Raw genomic sequence first — 21,938 nt, 5'->3', positions numbered from 1 at the left:
GAATTGTTTTCACACAAAACACTTCAAATTTATTAAATATAAGAATGTTACAGCACTCAATGAATTATTTACATTTTACAAAATAATAAATAGCAACATTTATACTTCTATACACTTAATCTGTACTCTTTCTGAAAGAGCATCTTTACCTTTACGTGAGCATTTATTCCAGATAATCAAATAAAAACCAGAGCTTTTGTCTTGAATAAATACTAAAGATAATTAGATTTTGTGATGCCTGTAAGAAGTTACCCAGTTATAATAGCTTTTTGTTCAATTCTGCTTCTATACAAAAAAGCTTCATTGCCCCAGCTACTTAGAAAAATGGTAACCAGAGATTAATTGACATCCTCAGAGAATTAGCTTGCTCTCACATGAAGTGAGTCAAATCAGCAACACTTGAAGATTTTTGATAATCTTAAATTTAAATGGGCAGTTTTACCATGTTTGGAAAATTCCATAATCCTTACATGTGGTAAGGAGGTCCTTGGGGTTCTTGAAGGCCATGCCAGCAGAACACAAGTTCTAAGAGTTTCTACTACACTGGAAAAAGGACTTAAAATGTTGATCTTGGTGGTGAACACTATCTTCTCTAAGATCTGGTCAAGTTCAGAGAAGCAACTTAATAATGACTATCTACTGAAGATGTAAGAGGATTTATAGTTTGTATCAATGGAAACCACAGATCCTTAAAGTAGAAAACAAGCAACATTTCCATTTTGTCCAGGCATTAAATAAATTAGTCTGGGTCAGGGTGCCTGGAAAGCAAACAGCCTTTGTCAAATTAATGAAGAGTCCTGGTTGGTACCTCAAGCAAGACTGGCCCTTCCTTTTAGAAAATGTAATGAAGAAAACCACTCATGACATCACATGCTAGAAATCATATTCGTAAAAAATTCTGAACAACCAGTTCAAGTATAACTTCTTAGTTATGAGGTGAGAAAGACGAAGGGCCAAGAAACAAAGTATTTGTGCCTTAGATAATACTGTATATTGTCAGTTATCTCCAAAACGATTTGTAACCATTTCCAGATCAAATGGCTAACCTTTATTTTAATGGAATGTTAAGACAAAATTACAGGTTCCACATTATTTAATCATGTATGTACACTTACTGGGAGAAAATAAGTCATATGCATAATGAAATTATTGAGAATCAAAAATAGCTTTATAGTAAAAACAATTTAAGCATTTTCAATAACACGAACGGTCCTACTTCATCGAACATCTGGAAGATTTATCAAATAAGCAGCATGGTCCGCCACTTAGGTTCTTTTCACAGTAGGTAAGTTGCTCATCCAATAACCACTTCTCCATTTCCTCTTTTCATGTGCAACATTTTATAAGTCTCATCCTAGTAAAATTTCCTAGCTACTTCCACTTTGAAATAGTTCTAAGTAGGAATAAAGCTGTGTATCTTGTAAGAGGAAAGTTTTTCCTAGTAAGAAATCCCAAGAGCAGCATTGCCATTTAAAGCTCATGCATGCTACAATGTTACAGTAAAAGCAAAATTTGTGTTTCCCTTTCTCAACTTTAATATACCTTTTTGTCCAATGTATTATAAATGACACCTTGTGTTACTGGTGCTGCTGTAAACAAGAATATTCAGTAGTTGTAGTGGAAGTGATTCAACTTCAGACTACCCCAAACATCCAGGTATCTATCGTACGGGAACAAGCTAGAAAAAAGGTCTAGCTTTCTATTTGGGGGAAGGGGAATTCCTCTTTTTTAAAAAGTGCCAAGAGTGTTGGATCTGACTTTGAAAAGCCCAAACTGAGTTCTAAAAACCTCTGGTAATTCTGGTTGAAAAATTACCTTATGCAGGACAATCTTGGATGTGAAAAGCTGGTTTAAATTGAGAAAAGTAACTCTGGCAGCCCTAAAAGATACATTTTTTAGATTTAATACATCTCATATGAAACAATGTGTTTTGTTTGTGATTTAAGTATTTCTGTCTCTGCTGGCTGACCTCTTCCTATCGCGACTCCTAGACCTGGATGTACTTTTGCTTTGACTCCTTCGGCCTCTACTCTGGCTCCTGCTTCTTCGGCTCCGATCCCTCTTTCTTCCTCTACTTCGTGAACGTCGCCTTTCATGACTTTTTGAGGAATGTTTATGAGATTTTTTCTTACTCCTATGATGATTACTTTTCTTCCTCTCAGATTCCCCATTTCTTTTATAAGAATGATCTGGACTGGGACTTCGCCGTCTCCTCGATCTGCTATAATATTCCTCATGGTAACCTGTCCTGTCTCTCCTTTCTGAGCTTTTACCAAATGATGTATTACTCCAATCTGGAGACATATGTATATCTCTATTAGCTTCCCAAAATTCATTGTTGGGATTTCTGAACACATGAAGAAAGTTACAGTGCTTCCCCCTTGGACACTTTTGCCTTCCAAATAAACCTATAAGAGATAATGAAAAAGTAGTTATTACTATGTACCTCACATCATTTACTTTTGCCTAAGAAATTTTTATTTCAAGTGTTCTAATAACTTTTATCCCCGCTACTGTGGAATTTGTGTAAAAGTACAAAAACAACCCACAGCACAATTAGTGATTATTTCACCGTGGGAATAATCAACTGGCTATAACAAATGTGCAGTAATAAAACAGTGAAATATTAAAATTTTCAAGTTTTGGGATCCTTATGGAGTGGAAATCTTCACCGCAAGCAATGTAAAAAGTGCACTGAACCAAGAATTAGAAACCTTGGGCTCCAATCTCAGCCAACCCTGCCATCCACTAGCTCTATAACCTTGGGCAAGTCATTTATCTGTAAGCAAGAAGTTAGGACTTCTTAGGAGTCTTAAGAGCCTGTGTAAGCTCACATGGCAGAGAGAGATTATGGTGGCATATAATGGTAGCTCCTGGTAAAGTGGAAGACAACAGATGTGTCCAGATACAAAATGGTATCCAAACTTCAAATGACAGTGGAATTTAAACGAGTATTGAATTGGGGGGTTAACCAGGTGAGGGGTTGTGCACGGCTGACAGAAGTAAGTCCCCTGATCTTTTAGCAAGTTCCTGCCAGGAAAAGAAAGCAGCTTTGAAAAAGAAAATGCTACTGATACTACAGCTTCTGAAAAAGCACCATCTGACCCATTCTAAGAATTCTTGCTAGGTAGTATAGTTCACTCAAATATTCAGAACCATTATGTTTACATTAAGAGCTGCTAAAAGGGGCAAAATAATGAGCTCCAGACAGAACTGTGTGTGAGTGGGTGAAATATTTAAGGTTAGGTTTTAAATGACTGCTAATAGCCCACACTTTTGAACAAAAGGTGAAAACATGGCAGGGAAAAGAAGACTTTTGTTCAGTGATGTCTAACTCTTCATGACCCCACGGCACACAAAGCACACCAATGCAGTCCTTGGGGTTTTCCTGGCAAAGATACTGGAGTGGTTTGCCATTTCCTTCTCCAACGGATTAAGGCAAACTGGTTAAATAACTTGCCCAGGGTCACACAACTGATATCTGTCTGAGGCCATATTTGAACTCAGGTCTTTCTGATTCCAGACCTACCACTCTATCCACTGAGCCACCTAGCTGCCATTGTTGCCAGATGGTAAAAGCCTGGAGTAAAAACTTAAGGAGCACAAATAGACATTGAATCATGGTAACTTCTTATCCATGCTAACAGAGGAATTAAATTTATTGGTTACTTCAGCATTTGGATGCATTTGGATTATCATATACATTATACACAGATTAACAATTTTCAAAGAATTAGAATATAATAAAATCAAAATAACTAAATTCTATTTAAATAACTTATTTCTAGATCTTGCAGAGCCTCAGAACCAGTTACTATCATGTTGTAGATGTGCATAAATGCTGATGTGAACCAATGAATTACAATTTGATACCCGATTACAATCTACCTAACAGACACTGAAACAAGTAAAAACTGCTGCTCTTATTTTAACATAACTTCTTGGCAACTCAATCCCATTTCCTTCCAACAAAATTTGTGGTTTTGAAGTTTTACTAGAAATAAGTGGCACTTAATAGGTAAAAGAATGCCAAACCCCTAAACCTTATCATTTTGCCTTTTACAATAAAAGTAATTTCGTTAACCTGACAAGCCAATTTCTTCTATGTTAGAGGATAAACATGTAGGATCTAAGATGATCTCCATTTATGAGAGAGATGCACTTGAGAAGAGAGCAATTATTTCCATTACAAAGGGAATTAGCATGAAGTTCATCTGCAAAAGTACCCTTTATGCAGTATATTTAAAATAATGGTCCTTCTGATGCTCCTCTCATATGAGAGGAACCAAGAAAATGTCTCAGCACTTCAGTATTCAAAAGCATTGTTCACTATTAGGGTAGGAATAAGGGAAGTCTTAGGATCAGACTAACTCTTCTAACCTAAGAATGACAAGTAGAATGCTGATTCTTTGGCTTCATCCTCATCTCTTATGGTTTAAAACTAAGGAAATAAATGAACCCCAGAGATTCAGGGGGCCCTTGAGGTCAACATTATTTTCATAATACCACAATGTTTTCATGTCTCATAATAAATACAGATGAACGCACACAAACATAAGCTCTTTGGAGGATCCTTGATAATTTTTAAGAGACTACAAACTTTGAGAATCACTAGACTAGATGATCTCTCATAATAATCCATTATCTATCATTCTGTCCTGCATATAAAAAGGCATTCCTTTTATTTTCTTTCTTTTCAAGAAATTTCTCCTGTCAATATATGAAGAGATATCCTGCTTTCCAGAACTAAGGCCCAACAAGCAAGCTGTGCCTTTGAGCTTGGCATAACAATAATCCTTTGAGCTCACCCTCTGGATGATCTCAGTCACAGCAAAATCCTAGAACTGTTTCATATAATTGTTGTATTGGTTTGACTAGCACCAGATGGTTTCTGAGCTCAGACAAGCACCTACAGTATCCACGTTCTAGTCATGAAGCTATGAATCAAACTTGCCACAACACTGCTACAGTATTACATTACAGCTCACTGCATAGCCATAGGTATAAATGTTGAGATCTGCCTACACTAGAGCAGATCCCTCCCCACTAGGGGAGGGGCTCCAGCAGTATCCTTTCTTGCAAGCCATTTCCCTCACTTTGAAATTAAATTTCTATTTTGATTCCTGACTCTCCTGTCTTTAGCCTACTCTGTTAGGCTCCAGCCACACACAGGTTAGAGGCCGATTTCATCCAGTTGACAATCCTAACCTAATAGTTTCTTTGGTACAGTGGGAAGAGCAGTGGAATTGAAGTCAGAGATCCTGAGTTGAAATCCTGACTATGCCCTTTGTGCTTCTGTGACCTTGGACAAATTATTTAATTCCTCTGGGACTCGATTTCACTATTTTTAAGTTGACAAACATGAACTCGATGACCTCTGATGTCCTTTCCAGCTCTACAGCTAGTATGCCATGATAGCTTTTAAGACTTTTTAAACTATAATGATCAACTTTACCACAAATAGCCATTTTCCACCGTGTTACTGGCGAGAATTCACACTGAAGCTGTCGTCCTGCATACCATCGTCCATTGAATAGAGAGAATGCTGCCTGACATTCTTCCTCCCTTTAAATAAAAAATTAAAAACAGTATTTCATATAAATCCAAATTATTCACATTGGATTAAACCTCATTATGAATTAACAATAGGATAAAAAATTTAACTTGGTTCATTATTCTTACTGCCCACTGGAATGGTGTTTGCTAATTACAGATTAGTATCATTCCTACAAATTTTTACTGATTTCAGATCTTACTACCAAAAAGTCCTTGCTTCTTACAACCACTAAACTTAAAAAAAAAAAAATGAAGTCCTCGGTCTGCTTACATCCTGCCCCTCCCATAGTTTCCACCTTGAGTTACCCAAAAGTCCCAAAGAGGAAAAACCCAAATGGGTGGAAATAGATGACATATATTTTACTAGCCTAAGAAGTATTTTCAGGCAGGTAACACTGCACCAGGACATCCTTGCTTATCATCCTCAAAACTGCCTAAGAACAAAGCTTTTCTCCACAACTCTTAAGATGCCTCTGGCAAGGAAGCTGATCTAGGACCAAGCTTCTTCACCAACTAAAAGACCATTATTAACAGCACCACTCTCTTATATTTGTATGACATTTTACAAAGTACTTTACATTATCACATTTTATCCTTACAACAACCCTATAAAGTGGGGAAGACAAGTGGCATTGTCCCAATTTTGCTAATGAGGTCCAGTGAATACTGATTTTCCCCCAAATCACATGGCTGGAACTCAAACTTAAGTCTATTGACTCTAGACTTAGTGCTCTTTCCACTTTTCCGTGTTGTCACCCATTAGTGTAATTAATATAAAATGGAGCTAATCTATGATTATGCCTTCTCTACTACGTAAGACATTAAAAGAAAATTTAGTTTTGAAAGATTAAAATACTTTTTCAGGAGCATCGATGAATTACCTATGTTAGAAAATTCTACCAATCAAAAGGATATTTTTAAGTACAAGCTTAATAAATCTTGCTACAATATTTGGTATAGCCCAACAGGCATAACAGGTTTAGATAAATCGTGCTATCCTTGGATAATAAAAATTAAAACTTGATTATAAATGGTTTATATATTGAACTGTCTGGCATGTTAAATTTACTTTTCATACCCACCACCATCTGAAAATCCGTATTTTATCATTTGGTAGCAAAATCTCAGAACTCAAGCATATTATGACCATGCTCCAAAAGAGCTTAAGGTTGGCATACTTACGACTGATATTGCACATATACATTTCCTCTTAGATGAGGTTCAAAGTTGCAGCTGACCTAAGAAAAACAGAAATATTCTACAACTAGAAAAGCAAATCCAAGGAGATACAGGCATAATGCAAATGCAAAATGACATGTCCAAGCTAATGTAACAAAACAGAAAATGATTATCAATGTTATCAAAACAAATGCAACGTTGACAAGAAAGCGTCCCAATGATTCTCTCAAAAGGACTTTTAAATACACTCTTCAATTCAATAAGCATTTACTGAGTTCCTATTATGTTCAGGGCACTATGCTAGGCATTGGAGTCATAAAGAAAATAAAACAGTTCTTGCCCTAAAGGAGCTTATATTCTAATGGGCTTGTTCATTTATATTATTCTTTGTCTTACCATTCTCATATAGTTCAAATAATGAATTTGGTACATGACAGTGTGTGTGTGTGTGCATGCATCATACACACACACACACACAGCGAGAGAGCGAGCATGCTAAATTTTGTTAGGCACTGTATACACAATTTTTTTCAGTATTTTGTTTTTCCTTTTCCCACCCCTCAAAATTACCCCAAATCCATATGATAAAATTTTATTTATTTAGGATTACATTATCGAATATTTTGGAAGCTAATTGTATAATAATTTCAAAAGTTTTATCACCTTCCCAATGTCAGTTAAAAAGTATTTATCTTCATTAGATTATTAAAGAAACAGCACTATTAACATCAAATGATACTTTGAAGATTAAAAATCATACTTAAAAATATTTTTAAAAGGCTTCTGGTATTACTGAAAACTGTTTATATAGTAACTACCATTTGTGCTCAGGAAGAAAGGAAGCAAAAGAGTGGTATAAAATGTGTCAAAGGAGAAAGGATACAATGGAAACTGAAAAATCAATCAAAATGCAAAGCAGATGATACACATCCATGGTTGCCTCTCAAAGTGTCACCTAATGGTAGGTACTCAGTTCTTCTGGCTCCTCTGGCATTCTACTTCCTTTTTGACTAGTAGCAGAGAATGATTTTCACAAAGCTTAAACTCCACTCTTACCCAACTTATAATTTCATCATTCCTGACCACAGGGGAAAACCCTATCCTAATACAGAAAAAGTATGTCTTTGATTAGGGTTAAAAGGAAACTGAATCAGAAACAAGGGAACAATGTTAAAATTCAAATGATTCACTGATAAGTGAAAGCATTGGTTGTGAACAACTTTCCTTAAAGAGAGTTTCTTTATTAAAAATCAATAGATAAAATTATTTTGAAACACTAATTACATCACTAAACTTCAGCAATTTTAGATAAAATTTACATGTAGGATCCAAAATATCTGATTAATAAAACTTGAATTTTTTTTCCTCGAAATACGTAAGTGTGGTGATGCTAATGAAGATTTTGCAAATGCTTGCTTAAATGAGGTAGAAACTCTTACTCTATCTCAACTCCCAGTGTCCGTTCGGTATTATTCTTAAAGATCTAAAAATCAGTCTCACCTTTTTAAAGTGCTTTACCTAGAGTGATTACTTTTCTTTCCACTTTCTCAGTCCCATCTCTTTATCACATTGCTGCTGAACAAGAAAAGTTCAGGTTGCATATCTAGTATGTAAGTTTGCTCACTTAGAAGCATACTTTCATCAATCAAGTTAACACTTTTTCTCTGTCCCATGACCATTCTCCTAATCCTTCAATTTGCAATCAACATCTAAATTGAAAACCTCTTTCAGCTTGCTACTTCTCTCAGCATTCTCATCTCCATACAGCTCAATCACTACCTCTGCCCGGTCCCTACCTTCCTCTGATGTAAGCTTTACCTGTGCCCTCTGGAACCTCCATTTAAGAATACCCTGAAGGAACAAGCTGGTCAATTGAGACAAGGGCATTTTCTTTTTATCCTTAAGGCAAAGAAAATAGAGCAGGATGAAAATATTTATTTCAAAGTAATAGACAGATATAGATATATACAGATAGGGGGGTGTGTGTGCACACGCACGCATATTTTTTCATCAGTTGATAAGCCTGCTTCTTCTAATATTTAAACTCTTCTTCATCTTCGATCTCTTCATATTCTGAAACTTACGGAAACCAGGCTCTCTCCAAAAGACTCCTTATCCTTTGCTGGCCACTCTTCTGATGCTGGGCCCCAAACACACTGGGTCAGGAAACGTACCCATATTGCTTACCCCTCCATAACTGCTTTATCTTCCTCCTTCCATCTTTGGGCTGCTACATACAAATATGCTCAAGTTTTGCCCAAGTTAAGAAACTGTCAAGTGATCCTGGAATTCTAACAAACCATTACTGCCTCCCTCTCCTTCCAATCACTGCTGTGCTCTGACAAAGACTGGTCTATAGCCACCATTTCCAGCTCTCTACCACACACCCAACTAATGATTGAGTAATTTCTCAATCAGGAGGCCTGTACTCAGTCTCCCCTGCCCCAATTTTATTTTTTCAACCTGATTTCAGCAACATTTCAATTATTTCACATGTTCTAAATTCCAGACAAACTGGACTAGCTGCTATCTGAACATGCCATCTCCTAAACTGAACAATAGTTAATTAATGTTTGTTGAATTTTGATTTTAACTTATAAAACATCACCATTCTCTTCATACCTAACCCTACCTTGAATTGAATAACTTTTCCCACATTCTTGAATTCTGGGAGAACATCTTCATAGAAATCTAAGAACTGCTGATAGGTTTCCTCTTCACTGTACTCCAGACTTGCATCAGTATCGTAGTCATCCCTTCTGCATTGCTCCATTCCAAATGTTATAAACATACTTCTAATAAGAAGTGTTTGACTGGATGTTGGGTAATTGTGCTTACGTGAACACCTGTATACAAAGAAGGGGGAAAATGGAAATATTACATTTAAAAAACATGGAAACATATTTAAAAATAACACAGAACAATCCTGTTTTAAGTTAAATGAGCTGCAGTTTCAGTTAACTAAATGATTTAAATTCTGTTAAGATTAAGATGCAGGTCTCAACTTCTAAAAAAAATCATAGACAACTCTGAACAATTGGAAAATATATAGCTTTCAGCAGGTTAGAAAGCTCTGTAGAGATGAGTTTCTCCCAGACCATGACTAACTCAGCTATCTCTCAATGAAGAGGAAGACCAGCAGAATGTAGTAAAATAAGAGCAAATGTAATCTGTTTGCAGGGATATGGTTAGGAAGGTAGGATCCATCACAAAGAAAACAGGCATTAAAAGGAAAATAGGGTTGTAAGAGGAAGGCAGGATCTTAGGAAAGTGCTATTTATCTTAATATAGGAGAAAAATTTCAATTATTAAGAATAGCAATTAAAGAATTTGTTCTACTTAAAACCATCTTCCAGTTAGAAGTATAGAACAATAAAAAATTAAAATCTCAATGTACATGACATAAACGTTTAGAAAATGACAAAAATCTTAGGAATCAATGGCTTCAATAATTATTGGAAATTAAGAGTACCTATCTTTCCTGAACAGTTGACTGCAAAGCAAAAAATATGTATTTTCCTACTGATTTCAATTACACAAATAAGTGTTCTTATTCCCAGTACTTTAATTACTACTTGAAGCTCTTCAGACAGCTATTTCAAGTGCCAAATGGAACAGCTCAATCCAATTGGCAGCAGTGGTGATTCAAAGATTTTCCAAATATGACCACCATCATCCCTACCCCATCCCTTACCTCCCCGCTGCCACACACACACTAACGTCAGCAGGAAACAAAAAGCCTAAAATTTTGGCCACTGGGTTTTTATGTCTGCAGGGCTATCCATGAGTCAATTCTTTCTATCTTACCAAAATACTTATCAGAAATCTCTAGGATTACCTATAAAGGTGGTTTATCAGGCAAATGAGAAGGTAGTTTATGGGGGAAAGGTTTATTGTGCTTTTTAAAAAGTTTTATAAGAAAAATGCTACAAGACATTGTAGTGAGTATCTTACTTCTGAGGGCTTCACTTGCCTCCACCAGAAAATTGGACAAAATAATGTCCAGAGTTCTCTTCCAGTTCTAAGAACTAGAATTCTATAATTTATTGGAGCATTTGGAAGGTCCAATTATCACTAAAATAATTAAAGTAACTAAAACTTTCATATTTTTTAATATTCAAAGTTCTAAATGCTATAAGTCAAAAAAGTGATATGATCATATGACTTTTGAGAGGATCAAAGGATCAGTGACCTTTATATTCTGCAATCTAAAAGTCTCTTCTATCACTGTGATTTTAAGTTTATTGGGTATTTCCAGCTCAACTTAGTACTGTAATCAGAAGAGGTTCCATAATCAAATTGTAGCAAAGTGAAAAAGGAAAAATTGTAAATGTATATCCTCTAATGCATAGCATAGTATATTAGCCTAGTGTTGAAAAAACGATCAATTGTGTTGCATTAATCTACAGCAGGAAGTTTTAAATGGAAAAAAATATTCTGAAAAACATACCTATATATATATATATTTTTTTTTTAAAGACATGAGGTCTCTTTCTAGAGAAGATTTTGTTGTTTGCTGTTGGTTTTTCTTTTTAAGAGAGAAGGTTATCATATATACAAAATATTCAATCTAGTTTTTTTTTTGTAGTAGTAAAGAACAGGAAGGAAAGTGGATGTCTCGCTGATTGGGAAGTGCTGAACAAACTGCAGTACATAAATGTAATGCAATAGTGCTGTGCCATAAAATATGACAAATATGAAGACAGAGAAATTGCAAAGATTTGTAAGAATTGTTTTGTCTTACTGTATGAGCTATGACAATTTAAATAACATAAAAACAAACAACACTGAAGCACTTAAGAACTCTGAATGCAATGACCAACTGTGACTTCAAAGAACTAGTTCTGAAGTACAACCCTCAGCAGAGATAGTTAACTGTGGTTATGGTGGAACAAGGCATACATTTTCAGAGAACCAATTATTTTTGACTTATTTTTATAGCATTGTACCTATTTGTTGCAAGGTGGGGTAAGAAGTCACCAGCAAGTGAAAATAATGCAAAAAAAAAAGCATTAATAAAACACAGGAAAAAAATTCTGTCAAAGTCTTTGGGTACAAATGTATAGTTACAGATAAAACAACACATGAATATAGCAGTGTCTGCTCAGGATTAACAGAATTTTAATAAGCTTATGCTTCTAGTTTCTCTTTGGGAAAATAATAACAGTATACAATATTATACCCTAAAATGGGCTAACAGACACTATGAAATATTTCTCTCTTAGAGATGATAAATAACAACTTAGGAAAAGAAAGCCAAGGATTGACTCTGGAGTCAGACAACTCAGGTTCAAACCCTAGTGCTGTGTAGACTAAGGCTATGACCACCTGTGTGACCTTGGTTTCCTCCCTGTAACATGAGGGTGGTTAGACTAGATGGCTTCTGAGGTTCATTCCAGCTTTAGATCAAGAAACTCTCAAATAATCACAGGTGCCTGAAATCTTGAAGACAGAAACATGAAAGAATATGGCTATTCAAGAGTGAGTATATGAGTTTGGACACTTTCTTATATCCCCTCTGAGGATAGCCTGACAACAGATCTTTTAAGATCAATTATTTTTGTACCAGCAAGCAAAGTGGGAAAAAAGGCATTTTATGTAAAAATAATCAATCTATAAGGAATAATCAAAGGAAAACTGAAGGAAATGCAGGACAGGAACTCATTCAGAAAACAGAAATGGGGAAAGGCAGCCATAGCATTAGTTTGTTTTTGTTTTTTTTTGGAGGGGGAAGGCAGGGCAATTGGGGTTAAGTGACTTGCCCAAGGTCACACAGCCAGTAAGTATGTCAAGTGTCTGAGGCTGAATTTGAACTCAGGTCCTTCTGACTCCAGGGCCGGAGCTCTACTCGCTGTGCCACCTAGCTGCCCCCATAGCATTAGTTTGAAAGAAGGTGGAGAAGCACAATGAACATTCCCATTCAAAAATCCCCCAATATTATGCAAATATCTTTCTTCTTAATGTACTTAAATATTACCTATCTCCAAATCGGCAAGATCCCGTCTTAATGTAGAATGGACAATTAGCTTGATCTTTCTCTGTTGCTCTTAAATCCACTGGTGGTTCTGGATTATGCCATGTGACACCATTTTCCAGCTGTATAAAACACCGTAATTTATTTTATCATCTGCATAATACCATGGAGGAGGCTCTATTTCAAAAGATGCCTTCAAAATATTTCTTGTGAGGATTAGATCAATGCATTTAATTCTCAACCAAATATATTTAATCTACAACAGGATATAATAATTTTTTCCCCTTAGAAATAGGCCATTTCTCTTTTAGCTCTAGGTCTTTTCTCTAGTACCCAAATACTGAAACATAGGCACCAGTTTCCACACTTCTACTTTTTTTTAAAAAAGGATGACTTCTATTGAAATCCTCTTCTGCCACTTCATTGTGACACTGAGGTGACCCAAGGCTAAGCCTACAGAATGTCAGCTCTGGTAGGTACTGCCAAACTAAGATTTGGAATGTGGGTCTGGACACAGACAATGTATATATCATTTGAAGACTGGCCAACTTGATTTGGAAAGACACCACCAGTTCGACTGCACGATGATGAAAGTTTTGGTTACAGCAACTCTCAAAGACCATTCATGTCATAGATGAGGTATAATCAACAGTGGTGGTGTAAATACTCTGAAATTAAATCAGATCGCTGTCACTTTGAAGCTAAAATAGTCAATATTGATTTTACTACCCTTAATTGAGATGTCTCACAAATGCAAATACATATGAGTAACATAAATAAAAACAATCTAGGTCAAATAAAAACGAGACTCTCACTGCTATGAAAAGCCACTTCCATAGTCCCCAGATCAAGCTGATTCCTTATAATTTCACTTCTCTTCTACAAATTTCAAAGACTGAAATATTTTTAACATCAATTATATTACTTATTATGAAATATCCCTTGCCTATAAAAGTAGCAGAGACAAACAAGTGCCTTCAAAAGTAAATTAACTGACTTAGCAAAAATAAAGGAGATGCATCAGGGTTCTTATTAAAATACCACAATAACTGAATTTCAATTCTAAACAGAAGGTATGGGAAATACCTGACTTTCAGCCTGATCCAGCATCTTCTGCACAGCTTCCTATAAATGGTGCAAACATAGGACTAGTGAAAACCTTGAAGTCAGGTAACTCACATCTGGTTTCTCTGGTTAAGAACCTCATTTGCAACAATTTCTGACTTTACACATCAAAAATGCTTAAAACTTATTAGCTTTCTACTACAAAGATCCCCTAAAAAAAAAAACTATTAAAGGATACAACTGAGAAAATTTTCATCCAAGTGGCAGACTTAAAGAATACTAAACATCTTAAGTTATTCTTAAAAAGAAATTGTAATAAGCTACAGTAGCAGCATATCTTCCCATAAGTAGGCACTAACTCATCTTTTTTAAAAAAAAAATCATTGCAATGAGCACCACAAAACATTTTAAAAAGCAACAAAAAATTTAATAAAAAATTCTGAAGAGTAAAATCTATAATCCTACCATTAGTAACTGGGACTAATGGTGGGAATAAGACAAATCAAACTCTACCCACACTGTACAAACCTCTAGCTACCATAACCTAAGGTATGTGCAAGGGACCTGTGCAAGAGATTGCCTCTAATGCTTTCAAATGATATATAAAAGTATTCAATAAAAAGCACAATTGTCCAATTTTGGAACAATTCTTAAAATATTCCAAAAAGTCCACTTTTCTTTTTCCCACTCTTCTTTGGGAGGGACTCGGACATACCACTGTTTACTTAGCACTTATTACTTCAGTCAACATTTTTCAACACTCTTCTCAGTCACTCTTACTGCATGAGTTTTATAATTCCCCTAGAATCTACTACAGGGCCTCACAAATAGTAGGTCCTTAATGTTTGCTGAAATGAGTACTTCCTGTTATCAGCTTCTTTGGTTTGTAGTAAAATCCTTTAGTTTGTTTCCTTTGGTTGTAGTGAAATCTTGTGTGCTCTAACTCCATGAGCATGAAACTAGAAGTTTTGTGTAAGTAGTTCTATTCATGCTCCTGAAGCAATTCAAGAGAGGAGAAGCTATATTACTTGGAATCAGAGGGCTTGGATTTTATTTCCGGTTCTGCTACTTACTGTGATCTGAACTAAATCACTTCACCTGCCTCAGCCTCAGTTTCCTGATCTATAAAATAAAGACTCCTAAGGTCTCCATAAGGTCTCTTACACATCTACAGCCTTTGTCAAATACTGCTTAGGGGATTTTGTGCACTGTTACCTATGGGATCAAGTGTCTTTGTCCCTTGCAATTTTAGAACAAAGAGTATTAGGACCACATAAAAGTAAAATAACACACGAGAATTTTTAGTGATCAAAAAACTTAAATTTGCTTTTACATAGCAATTTGTAGCCTAGGTCAACTGAATTTTAACACACAAGGTATCATTACCAAACAATGAAGTGCTTTTACAAAAAAGGAAATGTTCCAAGCTATCCCTTACTCTAAGCCCTACAATTAGGGAACAATACTCAAATCAGAGTATTAAATGTTGTCATTGTAAATTACCCTGATAATCTGGTGGAGGATGCTAATAGGCTCAAAAACCAAGGATCTACCACACTTTTTTATTTTATCCCATTTAATGCCATCAACTACCCAATTCTATCTTATTCCCGCTCAATAGTTTATAGAAAAGATACATCCTGATGAACCAGTCAAGGAAAGATGAGCTGTGACAGCTTTTGAATAAATACACTGTTAAGGAGCAGCAGCAAGATATCCAAGTCAAAAGTTTAAAAAAGGTACAATCCAACACACACCAATTTTCTTACATGAAAAGAAATTAAACAATAGTCAACATTGGTTATTAGTAGCCTGAATTGTTAAGCAAATCTAAATCTGATAATCGCCCCCAATAAATATTTCCCCAAACTACCCTAACAACTCATTTAATCCAAATATGTATACACACACATATGTATGTGCACTTATGTGTATATACACATATATGCAAACATGTAGGATATACACATAAACACACATATTTGCTGAGATGTCATAGAAATTATTAAATCTGATGTGAAATAAAATTCTGCAAGAAGTAAAATATATATTATCTCTTGAAAAGCTGATTCATTGGAACCTTACTATACTATTATCTGCTACAGAGCATAATTCAGCATCAGCAGTTCCTAAGTACCAGTACTAAAAGACCTCATTTTAAGATGGTTTCAACTATCACACAGACTAAAGATTAGCCTAATAGTGAAGTTCCACTTCATATCCAAATAACATTTATATATTTCTTCTAAAGTTTAAAATAAAATTCAGAATTTTACTTCTAAAGTTTATTCTTTATGACCATTTTCCATTATGTGACACTATAAGAGGATACGCAGTGCGTTTATCCTCCTAGGACAGGAATCACCTCTCTGTCTCTCTTCTCCTGTTGTCTCTGTTCTTCTTCCTGTTTCTCTTTCCTTTGCTGTTCTTCCCATTCTTCTTTGATCTTTCTCTTTAAAATAAAAGGGGGGGAGGTAAGTTTTTTTATAGAATCACCCTTCAAAAACCAAACAGTTAAGCCAATGGACAAAGAAGTCCAAATGTAAATAAATGGATAAAGCAGACATAAACTAAGTTAAAAATGTTTTGGTAGGTATCAAGAATTTAAAGTATCAATTCTCATTGCAAAATGTATTTCAGTTTTAAAAATTGCAATGAATAAACACCAGTTAGCTGAATTAAAATTAACAGTCATTTTGGTTTTGATTAGTACTACACCTCTTCTTCTTCTTGACGTCTTTTTGCTGCCTCTTCCTTTTCCTTCTTTAGTTTAAATTCTTCTTGAGCCTTCTGTTCCCTCAGCAACCACTCCTCATGTAATTTTTGCCTACCAATGCAATCAAATACTCATAAAAAGCAAACTGTCAATCCAGATACATATTTGAATATGGGTTTATGCAACATTTTAAAAGGCCAACAATACTGTGCTAGGTGCTAAAGAAGATTTATATAAGATAGTCCCTGTTCTCATGGAAATCACAGTTTAAAAAGTTATAATACAAAAATATACATGATAAGTATTTAAGAGATATATCAGGTGCTTTATGTGGTCTTCCCCCATACTGAGGAAATCAGGAACCATTTAATGGAGGAAGAAAATTTCAATTTAAAATATGGCTAACTAAGAGTTTAACAGATGGAAGGACATTCCCATCTGTTGGATAAAATATTCCAGATAGAGGAAATGATAAAAGGCAACATTGAACAGGGGATGGTAAGTAGTAGAGTTGTATAAAATAAGGCTAAAAAAGAAGAAAAGCTACTTGCACTTTGAATGCCTAGATAAGGAGTTTCAACTTAATTCAATAGTCAATAAGAAGCCACTGATAGAGAGTTGCATAAGGAAAATTAATCTGGCAGAATTATGAAGACTGGATTAGGAGGAATGAATACTACTAAACCAATTAGAAGGGTACTGTCAGGCTACAGTAAACAAGGATCTATTAAGCATCTACTAAGTACCAGATAGCATGCTAGGTACAGAATGAATAATGAAAAGCAATACTACAGTGTTGGCTGGGGGAATAAAAAGGGTTGGGGAGAAGAGCTACTACAGAGTAGAAACAAAAGAAGTTGGCAAGTAATTAACTGTGGAAAATTAGCAACAGTAACATCAAGGTTTTAATAAAAAAAATTAGGTGAACTAGAGTCTTGCATTCTCAAACGTCTTAGACATTTTAAACTGGATATTTCATAGGCATATGAAAGTTAAACGTCTCCAAAACAGAATTCGTTATTTCCCCACTAAAGCTCCCTTCTGAACTTCCTTGTTACTGTTGATAACCTTCGATCCATACCCTAGGCATCCAATCCCAGCATTTAATACAGAGCAGGCTCTTAATTAAAAACTTATCTACTTATGACCAATCCGTTGCCAAACAGTGTTTCTCCTTTATATCACCATCTCTGTGCTTACACAGCCAACACCCTCTGCCTTCTAACTGGTCTCCCTCTCTCTCAAGTCTCACCCTACTACAATCCATTCTCTATTCAGCTGCTAAGGTTTTTGTTTGTTTGTTTTACAAAGAAAACGTCTATTTCACCACCTTTACTCAAAGAGCTTCTGTAGCTCTCTATTACCATCAGAATAAAATGTAAAAGGTTTTGGTTGTTTTTTTCTTTTTGGCATTTAAAGTTTTTCACAACCTGATCTCTTCCTACAAGCAATGATGGGCCTACCTGCAGTTCCTTAAACAAGACATTTCATCATCTACATCTATACCTTTCCACTAAACCTCCTACCATCCCAGCCCCTTCAGCTTTTTGTCTTTATTTCCTTGACTTCTATCAAGGTTCAGCTCAAAGTTCACCTTCTTGCAGGAGTCCTGTCCTGGTTGACCCAGTTGCTAGTCTCCCCCTTTCAGATTACCTTACTTCTTCTTTGTATGTACTTTTATTTACATACTGTCTGCAGTAGAATGTAAGCTGCCACCCCGTCTTCCCAATCTTACTCTTGGAGACTTCGCTGTGTGCTCTTCAAGACTAGAATTTTTTTCTCACTCTGAAATTTAGGGGGATCCCTTGACCAGTCTCTGAAATGGCACAAGCTTGCTGTTCCAATTTCTAAATTATTGATGCTGCCCCAAAGTGTAACTATCAACAAAAAAGCTGGAACATACAACATAACACTATGGGCTTTACAGAAGATATTAGTACTATCCCACAACATGAGCATTAATGTTTCTACTGTTTAAATTAAAGTATTCTAGTTCACTACTAACCTTTCAGCTTCTAACTGTTTTTCCTCTTCTTCCAGTTGTTCAACAATGGATTCGTCATCTTCTTCATCTTTCTGTGATAGTCCTGAAGGAACAGGAATATTTTACTTAAATTCCTAGGAGCTCTACAACTTTCCTGGCAAGTATGAGGGGTGATAATTCATCAACAGATTAAATACCCATGATTTCAGTGATGTGGGAAATTCAGGTATAGAAACTCCCTCCAATGATGCAGACTGGAACCTAGTCTAATGAATCAGAATCTTAGCTTAGAATTTAAAGAGTTGTCTGAGGCTCAGAGGAGTTATGCAACTTGTCAACATTCATATAATTACTAAGAATCTGAGGTGCTATTTGAACCTATTCCATCTACTACATCAAGCTGATGCCTTAAAAATATACTAAGGAAGCATGGCAATAGAGAGCTAGCCTTGAGGCAGAAGTCCTGCATTTAAATCCCACCTCTACTTCTTACTGTTCAGGCTTTTCAGTCATGTCCAACTCTCTGTACCCCATTTGGGATCTTCTTAGCAAAGAAAATGGAGTGGTTTGCCATTTCCTTCTCCAGCTCATTGTACAGATGAGGAAACTGAGGCAAACAGGGTTAAGTGACTTGCTCAGTCACACAGCTAGTAAGTGTTTGAGGCCAGATTTGAACTAAGGAAGATGAGTCTTCCTGACTCTGTGCCCACTGTGTCACCTGGCTGCATTCCCCTCATCTTGTCCCCCAGCTATAAGAGTATGAGCAAGTCATTTAACATTTCATTACCCCATTCAATTTTCTAAGACCATAAATTACAGATGAGCTGCCAATTTGTTTAGACGTTTCCTCATCTATATAGTTTCTTATGTCAATGAAATTATAGGTCTGGATCAATAATGGTAAATAATTATAGCTAATTCTTTTTTTTTTATTTTTAGTTTACAACACACGGTTCTACATAATTTTGAGTTCCAGATTTTCTCCACTCCCTCCCCAAGATGGCATGGAATCTCATATAACTACCACGTATAACTTCACATTGAATTAATTTATACACTAGTCAAGTTGTGGAGAAGAATTATGACCAATGGAATGAATCATGAGAAAGAAGAAACAGAAGCAAAAAAAAAAAACAAAACCAAAAACAAAAACAAAAGAGAAGAAAAAAAGGCGAGCATGAAATGTGCCTCAATCTGCATTCAAACTTCATAGTTCTTTCTCTGGATGTAGATAGCATTCTCCATCATGAGTCCTTTGGAGTTGTCCTTGCACCTTGCATAGCTAATTCTTAAGAATTAATAGCTAATTTATGAAAAAAAGCTACTTAATTTGTCAAAGGAAAGCAGAATTACTCAGGGTGCAAAGGAATAGAAGATCAACGGGAAGCCTAACCATAATGAACTCAGCAGACATTTGGAGAAGTTAAAAATAAAGTCAAGACAATTCAATAAAGGCTGGACGTTAGAAAAGAGGTTCGGGGAGCTTGGCCTGTCCTGGCTCTAGCAGCTGGACCCCAGAAGAGCCTTGGTACTCCAAAAGCCAGGAAAGAAGAATCTATATAAAAAGAGAGTTGTAGGGACCAGATACGCTGGGGCTAGATAATCATGTGTGAGGAACCCAGCCTGAAGCAAATATAAATCACATAAGAAATAATAAGAGAATAAAGGAGCCTAAGGGGGAAAAAATGAGAGCAAGGAAGACAGGGGTATCCAGAAATTATCACTACTCAACTTTCACGTCTGGCTTCTATCTCTACTAGCTCGGGAAGTCACCAACCTCTTGTACTTCATTCAGTATCCTCACAGACCATAAAGGGATCACCTACCTACCTTTTTGGTAACTCCGCTACCATGGGCAAGTCATCAACCTCTTGCGTTTGTTTCTGTAACCTCACAGATCAAAAAGGGTGACATCACCTCCAATGCCTATCTTATTCTTGCTCAATCTTAGTTCTAGTAAGTCATCGAACTGCGCTTCATCCAGTATCCTCGCAGATCAAAGAGAACAAATTCACAATAACTGCCACTTACTATGGCAAATAACAACAGCTCCTATTTAAATCTACTTTATTACTTAGGAGCGCTCTCCTCACACTAATCCCTCGAGGCACCTTTAGTGCATGTGATCACCCCCATTTTGCAAACAAGAAAGCTGAGGTTCATGGGGTTCCCTGATGACACCTGGCCTGCGTCATCAGCGCTGGAAGCAGGTGTTGTGCAGAATTCCCCTATTCTTCCCACTACACTGAGCTCCTTGCTGGCGGAGGTCGCGAGGTGAGGCGAGTATTCACAAACACCCTCCCCATCAGGTCCCCACTTGGGACACGGAGTCCCACGCACGCAGGGGGGGCTCAGGCAGCCCTTGTTCACCGGCTACTCCGGTGACATCACGCCGCGTTCTTAGGGACGTCCATCACGGATCCCACCTGGAAGGCTGCGGGGCCCTCGGGGAGCTTATTTTTAACTGAGAAAGCTGGGCTGGTCAGTGTCCAAGGGCTTGCCAGCTCTCCACCTTAGAAGTCCAGGAGACGACCGAAGATGCTGTTAACTGACCACACCTGGGGGGGGGAGGGGAGATGGCAGAGTTCTCCCCCCCCCCCACCACGCCCCGGGGTCGGGGGTCAAGATAAGCCGGGAAGGCCAAGGCGGGCAGTCCGTTACCTGAGTCTCTCAGCCTAGCCCGCTCCTGGCGCCGTCTGCGGCGTTTCTCTTTCTTCAGAACAGCTCGGTACTTCTTATGGCTGGAAGGCAGACACGCGGGGTCACTTGGGAGGCCCAGCCGCGGGACCTCACGGCCCCCTCCCGCCCCTGGTAACCGTGACTTCGAGCCGGTGGGAAGGCCTCCCTGTTCCCATCCCGGCGCCCCCCAGCCCCACCGCGGTGCCGGGGGAGGCACGTGACGGAGGCGGGCATGGGGCCGTCCTCCTTTTCCTCCCAGCTGTTCACCGCAGCCCCTGAGATCGCTCCCTCTCGAGTTCCCCCCAGCCCGGCTTACTTCGGCCTCTCCGTCAACGGTAACACCGCGGGCGCAGCCATCTTGAGAACGCCACCGCCCACTACACACCTCTTCACTTCCCGCTGGATCAACCGGAAAAGGCGGGGCTTCGGGGAAAGCATCGCGCGGATTCGCCGTCAACCTCTCGAGGAGGTGGGGAAGACAAACGCCCCACCCTCGCTTCCGAAATCCCGGCCCTCGTGAGGGAGAGGGGGAGTAGAGGAGGGTGCGCCCCTGACGCATGCGCAGTTGCCTCACTGATGCTGTGCGCGAGGGTAAGGGAGACCTAGATGTGAAGAGCCGGAAGGCGGACAGCAAAAGGGCAGAAGAGCTTGATGGGTCACTCCGTCTGCCCCATGGGCTAGCTTTCTCCAGATGAATTAGTGGCTGTCCTGAGCTTCGCTACCCCTCGTCTCCGGATCGTCCGTCCCACTTAGGGGAGTCAGAGCGCGAGGGTGCCTCTTCCTAG

General features: G+C 37.5%; 1 protein-coding gene across 1 annotated transcript; it reads right to left on the bottom strand.

Moving 5' to 3' along the window:
• Nucleotides 1-3: 3 nt before the first annotated feature.
• On the bottom strand, nucleotides 4-21,533 carry ZRSR2 (zinc finger CCCH-type, RNA binding motif and serine/arginine rich 2). Its single transcript, XM_036743315.1, has 11 exons — nucleotides 21,470-21,533; nucleotides 21,136-21,215; nucleotides 18,496-18,577; nucleotides 16,493-16,601; nucleotides 16,140-16,226; nucleotides 13,796-13,834; nucleotides 12,713-12,831; nucleotides 9,368-9,581; nucleotides 6,739-6,794; nucleotides 5,456-5,565; nucleotides 4-2,408 (listed from the first exon to the last, which is right to left on the bottom strand). The coding sequence occupies exons 1-11, from the start codon at nucleotides 21,508-21,510 to the stop codon at nucleotides 1,942-1,944; spliced, it is 1,404 nt and encodes a 467-aa protein (XP_036599210.1). The 5' UTR covers nucleotides 21,511-21,533; the 3' UTR covers nucleotides 4-1,941.
• Nucleotides 21,534-21,938: the final 405 nt, after the last annotated feature.

Source organism: Trichosurus vulpecula, chromosome 2 (assembly GCF_011100635.1).
Source record: "Trichosurus vulpecula isolate mTriVul1 chromosome 2, mTriVul1.pri, whole genome shotgun sequence".
Classification (NCBI taxonomy): Eukaryota; Metazoa; Chordata; class Mammalia; order Diprotodontia; family Phalangeridae; genus Trichosurus; species Trichosurus vulpecula.
This window is presented reverse-complemented; position numbering and strand designations above follow the sequence as displayed.